The 9917-nt window shown below is 34.8% G+C and overlaps 1 protein-coding gene across 1 annotated transcript in view; it reads right to left on the reverse strand.

The window, feature by feature from the left end:
- Positions 1 to 1383: 1383 nt before the first annotated feature.
- The window catches only part of LOC112500439, a 13547-nt gene continuing 5013 nt past the window's right edge, over positions 1384 to 9917 (reverse strand). The window contains exons 7-14 of the mRNA XM_025103935.1: positions 8999 to 9266; positions 6933 to 7053; positions 6572 to 6680; positions 5033 to 5857; positions 4895 to 4958; positions 4667 to 4806; positions 3644 to 3955; positions 1384 to 1805 (exon numbers count right to left, since the gene is read on the reverse strand). Of these exons, the coding sequence (XP_024959703.1) occupies positions 1539 to 1805; positions 3644 to 3955; positions 4667 to 4806; positions 4895 to 4958; positions 5033 to 5857; positions 6572 to 6680; positions 6933 to 7053; positions 8999 to 9266 (2106 nt within the window). The 3' untranslated portion in view covers positions 1384 to 1538. The remainder of the gene's footprint in view (positions 1806 to 3643; positions 3956 to 4666; positions 4807 to 4894; positions 4959 to 5032; positions 5858 to 6571; positions 6681 to 6932; positions 7054 to 8998; positions 9267 to 9917) is intronic.

The raw sequence follows: 9917 nt of genomic DNA on the forward strand, positions 1-9917 counted from the left end.
AAAAATTATAGTGTTGAATTTATACACATTTATTCATCATTATTACAAAATTTACATCTAAGTTATATAATTAACATTCATTTAAACGAAAATATACTATTAACGGTATGAGAAAAGTCTAAAAACACTAAATGAACTTTAGTGTTTGGAATGATCAAGTCTTTGGAAAGTTTTTTGGAACAAATAAGTCCTTGGACTTTCTGAAACTTGTTAAACAACTGTTTGGACTTTCTAAACCCGTTAGATACATTCTTATGACCTATAAAACTACTTAATGTAGTAAAATAATAGAAAAGACATGAAGAAAAGCCAATGAACATTCATATTTTGAGCGATAAAATCCTTAAACATTTTTTGAACCAAAAAAATATTTACATTATATAAAAAAGTACTTACATTTAAAAAAGATTATTGATGAAATTTATTTTAATTAAAATTACAAGATATTATGTCAGTGATTTTTCAAATAAAAAAAGATTTAAAAATGAGTACTGATTATATTTATTTTTAATTAAAAATAAAATATATTTTGTATATGATTTTTCAAATTAAAAAAATAAAAAAAAGTTTAAAAATATTACTGAAGGAATTTATTTTAATTAAAAATAAAATTTTATTTTATTTTTTATTAAAATAAATTTCATCTGTAATCTTTTTATTTTTTTAATTTAAAAAATCACATACATGATATATATTTTTTAATTAAAATAAATTTGATCACTAATTCTTTTTAAATTTTTTTAGTTTGAAAAATCACTGACAAAATATATTTTAATTTTAATTAAAATAAATTTTATCAAAAATCTCTTTTAAATGCAAGTATTTTTTTTTGTAAATGTAAGTATTTTTTTTGTTATATTTGTTTAATTTCATATATCTCAATACTTTTAGGTTCAAAAAATGTTTAGAGACTTAATCTTTCAAAATATGAATGTTCATTGGGATTTTTTTTCGGACTTTTTCCATTATTTTATCACATTAACCAGTTGTATAGGTCATAAGGATGTATCTAACAAGTTTTAGAAAGTTCAATGAGTTATTTAACATGATTTGAAATGTCCAAGAACTTATTTATTCCAAAAAATTGTCCATTGACTAAATCATTTCAAGCACTAAAGTCCATTAGATTTTTTTAGACTTTCCCTTAATGGTATTTAACACATTTAAATCATATTAAAATACATCAATTGAGAGAGGTGATGATCAATTGAGAAACGTTGTCTCTGAAGGTTTGGAGAACAGTAAAAGGCAAATAAGAGGTTATTTATCTCTTACCAAATAAGAGGAGAATAAGACATAAGTAACCTTGAAAAATTGAAACAAACAAGCATCACAAATGACCCTATAGTTTTTTATCAGGTAAAAAACAAAATATCGATAAAAGAACGAAAATACCCCTCATTTAACAAAATCTTTCAACAGCTGGACCAAATCCAGAACGTTTTTACAAACTACGATGACCATCTTGTGATTTCAAAATTGTAGGAACCACATAGACCAAATTTGTAGTTTATTCTTTACATGGAACGACATCGCTCTTAAAAACCGAAAAACGCCCTTATCTTCTGAGTAAAAGACATTGATTCCTCCATATCCTTTACTCCAATTTTTTTAAATTCTTCAACAAGCATCTTCATGCACCGTTCCACATCACTCCTGAATACCCATGAATACCCCTCCTGCTTATCCTTACCCTTGTCGTCGGCAACACACCCGACTCTAACGCCTTTACGATACGCCTTACACGCCATCAAAATAGCGTGGGCACGGTCACGAAAATGCTCAATCACCAGATCCTCAAAATGCTGCATCCAAAAACAACACCACCAAAAGTTTAAAGATCTACTGAAAGCTCAAAACACCAATCTGAAAAAAGGGGAGTTGTTTAGATCACAAGTCCTACTCAATAACCCCCCGTCACAAAATAAGTGTTCTCCATTTCTATTTTCGTTTGTCCAAAAATAAGTGTCCACTTTAAAAATTAACTGTATTTTCCCATCCTATCTTTCATTATCTGATGGAGAAAATCTCTCTATTATCAACGATAAAAACGTCATTTAGTTAATTAAAAAGTGTAATAATTACACACTCCTAGAATTGTGTGCCATTTTCATGGTGGACATTTATTTTAGGACGGAGGAAGTATTTGCATGGGTGATACTATTCCATGCCCTTGTCGGACCATGTTGAACCAGACATTGAAAGAGTTTTTGGATAGCATTGGGAGTTGTGCCTCTGCGGATAAATCGAGAAACAAGTGAGAAGGATAAAGAGTATGGCGACTTGGGGGGTGTTCGGCGAGGGAGACGGGAAGGCCAAGGGGAACGTAGGAAGAGCAGTTCAGGATGGACATGGTGGCCTTAGAGCATCTCTGATGAAGACGCCAAAATTACTTTTTTCACTATTCATCTCTCCACGAAGACACTATATTTTAGATTAAGGGGCCGTTTACCAAAAACTTATCCGGTAAGTGCTTACCAGTAAACTTCAACACTATTACTTACTTACCGGGTAAGATTTTAGTCCACCAAAACGGTACCGTATGCAATAATTTACGTGATAAGCTCTTACCATGGTAAGAGGTATCGCCTTCACTTACTGGGTAAGACTCTTGTTCCTTGTCTCACTCTTACAGGGTAAGATTCTTGGTCCTTGCCATATTCATCCGGTAAGATAATTTGACTTGGTAAGCTTAATTCATCCAGGCACCTTAATACATCCAAGGCTTAATGGGAAAAAAGAAACAAACAACTCCTCAGTTTTTCACGCTTTTATTGTATGTCCGTCTTAGTTTTTCTCACTCCCCTAGTAGTTTTAGTTTTACCAGCTTTATGTTTCCTTGTCTGTTTTTATCTTATGTCCCTCTCATGTGTTGCTGCTCCGTTTTAAGACGGTAACTTTAGTGTAACGAGTAATTTAGTGTGATTGAGATTTACAAGAGACTGAAAGGGTTTTGGTTAAGCTATAAAACGAGTGAAGAGGTGTGGAATGTACACTCGTATAAACTAACTTGAACTCGGGATCACCGTGCAGCAAGGGTCAAGGGAGCCACACCCCCTTGCAGGGTCTAGGCTTTAGGGGCAATGCCCTTCAGTAGCACTGATTGGTGCTATCAGCAAGCAAGGCCTTTCAGTGTCACTAATCAGTGAGTAGTAACTGATATCAGTGAGTGCTCACTCACCGATGTTGATGTCGACGTTGATCATTCTTAACTGTTATGTAACCTCCCAGTAACTAACCGGTAACCAGATCTCTGTGTTTTGCTTTGGTTTTTCTGCCCAAAAGCAGTGTTAGTTTGGCTTATCCTCAAGTAATTTTCGTGCTACCCAAGGCTGTAACAGCGTCCAGCTATTACTTACGAAAAGTGTTCTTACGCGATCCAAGATTCTATCCAAGTTTGATTTTCTTGAATCATCACAAAACCCAAGATCTAACATTTTGGTCATTGTACCTATGCACACACCCTATGCTACTTTTCCCACTTGTATCCTTGTCTTCCTAAAACCCTAAACCCTAGAACCTACCTTTGTGTGGGATATACTCATTATTTTCAGTTTGGTTCATCAATAATTTCTCGCAGAAGGCCCTAAAGAAGCCACTGTAAGTAAGATAGCATGCTATAGCCTAGGCATTGCGATCATACCTTTGGAGGGTGCTTCATAGTGTAAGCCATAGTTCTGAGAGAGAGGATTAGTATATGCTTGTTGTATTGCAGCGACCGCTTTTCTTCATCAACGGAGCCACTTGAATTTGCAACTATAGGTTCGTTGAAATAGGGCTTTGCATTCAAAATCAGACCCTGTATAGATACCAAAACTTGAAGCATCGTTGAAGCACCAGGTATCCACTTCTCGTTACTGGCACCATGCCAAGTGTTTAGAAGACTCAAGCAAACTTTCCCATTGTGATAGAGATTCGGATTAATACGTATGCCACCAGAGTGATAGTAAAGTTCCTGAAAAGAATTATTTAATACCCATTAGATCTTATTGCTTGGGGTGTGATTGGTACACTGGACAAAACAAACAAGGATCACTGTTCCATGTTTAGCAGGACTTTTATGTGGAACAGAGGCATGCTCCCACCCCCACCCCATGGAACAAGGTGGAACAGACCCTATATTTTACCAATATAACGTCAAAATAAAACATAATTCTCTTCTAAAACATCAAATACACCTCCCTCTTTACATTTTATTCATTTTTTAAATAATATTTATTGTATTTTATGCTCTTTAAACTTTCACTTTGTCCTCAAAATATTATTTTATGTTCTATGTTTGGTTAATTTTTATGTAATTTATTAAAAAATTTAATAAAAAAATAATATATAAAAGGTATAAAATCAAATTAGAAACCACATAAACTTTTTACTTTGGTGTCATTTTAATCGTCTTGGTGAAAGTTTTCCGATGATATATTTTGTTATAAAAATATTTATTTTATTATAATTTAACAAATTACATAAATTAACCAAAATATATAGAAGATATAAACAACTCATTAGGGGTAAATTGATCATTTTATTTGTTTTGTCCTGTTTATCTGTTTTGTCATGTCCAGTCATATCTTATCAAATGCTGAACAATTTTCCTGTCCTGCCTGGATACCAAATGCATTGAAATCAAACGATAGGATACAGTGGAAAAAGAAGAGATAAGACATACAGGTGGAGCATCAGGATAGTTGCAAGGGAAGCAGGCATCAAAGAAAAAAAGACCATCATGATACGGAGTCCCTTCAGCTCCAATTATCACAGCTGTTAACAGATCCATCCTTGATTCATAAACCCTTACAAATATCATATCTGCAACCAAATAACAAAAATAAATCAACCCAAGTGCCCCAACCTCGCAGGCAATAAGAAAACAAGTTGCAGAACTTGAAAAACAGACCAGGCAGGTCCTTCTTGAGAATCCTCCATTCTTCTTGTATCTTTTTAGCCCAGTTTTTCGATGGCTGCAAAAGTTATAAACCTATAAAGGTGAAATGGTGGCAACTAACTAAACAAGCTCAACTATAACTTCACTTGCCTGCATCATTGATGAATTCTGTGCTGCATAATGATGACATGAATGGTCCTTAACAATGTCAAACTTCTTGAACTTCTGATCCTTCCTCAGAACATCATCATCATCATTGCCAAGGTTTCCCATGCTAGACGAACTTCCTGCTACTCCAGGATCTTGGTCCAACATTGCATCTTCCATTGAAACAATTTCTCCATCTTCAGGTACATCAACAAACTCATTTACCTCCACCTTAGGGTCTACTACTTGAGGGTAAACTGCAACTGCGGACAACCAAGTATTATGGGAACTACTGGCCCCTGAACCAGATGACATTCTGTGGTCCCCTGCTTCGAGTGATCCCTTTACATGTTTAACCTTCTTTGCATCCCTTCGTAACTGTAGACTAGGACAAGCTGAGCTACTGAAACCAACTGTTGCATGTTCACCCTTAGTACGCTCACCAGATAACCTCAACGGAAGCCGCTCCACGTTGTGTTTGTGACTAGCTGTATCCAAGTTCGGACTACCCATTGATGACAAATTCAGCCTTGCATAATCAGGGTGGGTCGACTGCATGAATCCGTTTGAAGAAAAGGTATCTTGCACTGCAGAAGTCATCTTGTTTTTCATTTTGATAGAATCATAAAACCCTGGAAGGGAAGCTTCAACGCCGGTAGGAAGATCTATGTTGTCAAAATAAGATTTCAAAATTGCATCCTCATCCTCATCCTTATAAATATAATCATCAGCATAAAAATCCATATAATCCTTCCTATCATATGAATTAGAAACACCAGCATCTGAATCTAGTTCTACTATGCCACCAAGTGCCGATGAAATGCCACCCTAAGAACAGAGAAGGCATCATTATTAACAAAGAAGCTTACCTGTAACAAATCACCAGAAAACTAGACACAAAAAACAGACCACAATGTAGTAGTATACCAACAAATACTTGGGGGCTGTTTGGTTGGTTTCCATTAAAGCTGTCTGACTGTATAGATTGGAAAGGTTTTTGTTTGGGAGGGTTTTTCATGGATGGAAGGAAAAAATTTGTGAGGGGCAGGTTTGGAAATTTTGTTTGGCTTTCTACATAAAGCTCCCCAAGAAGCTTACTGAATAAGCTAGTTTCTATATCATTAAGCCACCATCAAATAGTCAATCTAGCTGACCTAATAAGTTGTGAGGCTCCTTAAGCTGCTAACAATTGCAAGTCACTAGCATTTGTTAAAGTGCCCTATGCATATACTAGCGAAGAATCCATTGGGTTATGACCAATATTTTCTGACCCACTTCTGTTTGAATAGTTCTACCACAGCACAAGAACAAACAAGTTTGAGCTGTTTTGATGATTTGATGCAGAACGGTTAAGTGGTCTGAATGTATCAAGATTTTCAGTTGATGCCCTTTGTTGATCCATCAAACGAGTCCTAAACTACATTAAAACATTTGAATACCAACATTTTCCAACAAACCTAGAAGATCGAACCAACTGAATGAATGATCATACCACTTAAGGTCAATAAATCACCAATAAGCCACCATTGATCTTATCATTACCTCGTTTTGCTTACTCATCTTCTTGCGTTTCAGGTTCCGATTAACCGGTGGAGAAGATACTTCTAATTTGGCTTCCATGGACGATGAACTCCCTGGAAACACTCTTTTCCTGAATAATTATAAAAAAGGTCATAAACATGACATAGATAAATTAATGCAAATTTCTATCTACCAAGTGAGAAAGAAATTTTACTTTGACTTCTGAGGGATGCGTCTTCCAGTCGCCGGCTACTCCATTTATTCGGGATACTAACAGCAACTGAAAATTGGGGGGGGGGGGGGGGGGAATGTGAATACAAAGAAACCCCCCTTTTTTCTAGGGTTTTTGTTCTTCGATCGTTATCAGGTACGTCCACATTGCCCGCAACGAACCTGGATTTTCTTCACGATCATGAGACTCAATTTACGGAGAATTCCGTTTTCAAAGCGTTTACTGAGAAGATCGACGGTGATTGATAGCGAACCACTAACGTAACCATCGGCTTTAAGCGGACCAGTTATGTACCAGCCGATTTAAACGTTCATGTTAGAGCATCTACAACTGTAGTAGTTCTTACAGCATCTCCAACTATAACCGCTTATGGTTGGTTTGCCCAAAAGCCATTTTAGGGGGTGCACCAGATTGCTACTAAATACAACTTATTGACTTATATCGGTATCATATCGGTAATAAATATTTTTAAATGTTTGGATAAATAATTTATACCGGTGCCAAACCGGTAATAAGAAGTTTTTAAAAAAGTTAAACCCTTCTAACTTATAATAAGTTGGTAAGTGCTTTTGTAGAAAAACAGAAATTGTTTCAAATAAGCAATCCCAAACACCCCCTCAGCAATCTTTCATTTCAAAAATCTCAACTCAACTCCACCCATTAAAACAACTCAACTCAAGTCGTACAGATTGAGTTGGGTGTCGGATTGAAACTTTGATATATCATTTTACAATCTAGTTAAGTGTTTGTGTTTAAAAAAAATATAAATAAGAACATAAAAAAGGCTAACAAACTCAAAAAAGATTTGAAGGTTTATGTGACAAGAAAGTAAAATTACGGTTGAAATTGTAATATAATTTTGAATATAACTAACTACAGGTTGGTCTAATTTCTAATGTACGATAAATCATATTAAATCCATAGTATATAAAAAGATCGGGTCGATCGGGTCGGGTTGGATTCAAATTACTATAACCCAATTTCAACCAATAGATGCGGTTTGACCTAATTTTGTATGAACTACGTGTTGGATTACCTCGGGGTTGAGTTCTTTCTGGGGTTTTTTCGTGTTGGGTTGGTCGATTGTTTGAGCACTCGTATTTCCAACTCGTCAAATTAAGAAATCACATTAAAGTCCACGTTGGTAGTTCTTATAAGAACCTTCTTTTTTGTGGGTCTCATGTATTTTTCAACATCGATAATTATTATAAAACCAGTAAAATGTAAAAAAACTAAGAATGTCACTTTACACAAAATTCACACAAATTTTGTGGTAAGAACCAAGGTTTCTTATAAGAACTCTCCACAATGGTAGTTCCTACAAGTAACTTTATATTTAACTTATAAGAACCTTGCATTGAAGATACTTTTATAACCTGTTTTTTTGTGCTTTTTCTTATCACCTCATTTTCATTTTATGATTTTGCTTCCGGTGGTTTTTAATTGAGTAAAAATCGATAAAAGAATGAAAATGTCTATTATTTAACAGAATTTTTTAAAATCTTTAGAGGAAAGAATCAAATTCAGACGTTTTTGTAAATCACGATGGTCATCTTCTAATTTCAGAACTGCAAGAAAAGTGTGAATTTTGATTTAACTTTAACAAACGAGTGGCAATTTCATCTAAAATTAAAGAACCTGTGGATAGGGCTGTAAACGAACCGAACGAACACGAACAGAGGTTTGTTCTTGTTCGTTCGTTTAACTTAACCGAACAAACACGAATGGTAAACGAACGAAAATCTTTGTGTTCGTGTTTCGTTCGTTTAGAAATCAGGTGTGTTCGTGTTCGTTTATGTTCGTTCGTTAACATGCTAAACGAACATAAGTAAATATTATTTGAATTCAAAGTAAATAAATAAAAGATTATATATTAAATTTAATATAAAAATGAACGAAAATAAACGAACGGTAAATGAACGAACGAGACTCTTGTTCATGTTCGTTCGTTTAACTAAACGAACAAAAAAATTTGTTCATGTTCATTCATTTATTAAATAAACGAACATAAACGACCTTCCCGCCGAACGGTTCACTGAACGTTCGGTTCGTTTACAACCCTACTTGTGGAGCAAAAACCCCTTGCATAAGATGACAAAATCATAAGCTATGTAAAATCATCCCAAATACATAATCTTCTTTCAAAATAAAGATAGATGTAGGTTTATTTACGTGATTATAAGGAACCGTACATCATCTCTCAGAGGTACAGATACAGATACAGAAAAACGCCCTTATTTTCCGAGTAAGAGAATCGTCTACATCGCCTCTCTTAAACTCCTCCATACCCTTCACTCCTATTTGTTCAAATTCTCTAGCCAACATCTTCATGCATTGTTCTACATCACTCTTGAATCGTCGTGAACGCCCCTCACCCTTGTCAACGACACACCCGACTCTAACGCCTTTACAATACGCTTTACCGGACATCAAAATAGCGTGGGCACGATCACGAAAATGCGCAATCACAAAACCCTCAAAGTGCTGCATCCAAAAACATCAACTCATCAAACACAAACCATCCCACCAAAAGTTATGTGTTTATAATACATTGGCTTCATGTATTAATAATAAGGGTTTCAAAATTTACAAAAAAAAATCAAAAAGAATGTTGCTTTAGATCGTAAGTCCTAATTTAGGCTTGTTCTTTGGTCGACATCCATTATATGTGGGAGGAACGAACCGATCCAGTCATCCATTGGGTGTTGAATTTTTCCAACTGATCCAATCCGATTAACATTGGACAATAGGGGTGTACACAGTCCGGTTTGAGGGGTTTAACCCATCAGACCACAAACCAAACCGTAATGACGGTTTATAAAATTTTCAAACCGAGCGGTTTGACATCAATTGCCCAGACCGGTCAAACCAGACCATAAAAAAGACGGTCTGGTCTGACCGGTTTAGACGGTTTGGGTCTTTAATAGACTTTAAATATTAAACTTAAAAAACATATATAATTTATAACTTTAGATTAAATATCCATATCGATTATGTTAGATGTTAGGCATTATGATGGATTTAAGGATATATTTGAGTTATATCCCATAAGTTAAAAAAGTTGGACTTGTTAATAATAAAATAAATAATTAAATAATATATATATATATATATATATATATATATATATATATA

The sequence above is a fragment of the Cynara cardunculus genome (genome assembly GCF_001531365.2).
Source record: "Cynara cardunculus var. scolymus isolate 2C chromosome LG 17, CcrdV1, whole genome shotgun sequence".
Lineage (NCBI taxonomy): Eukaryota > Viridiplantae > Streptophyta > Magnoliopsida > Asterales > Asteraceae > Cynara > Cynara cardunculus.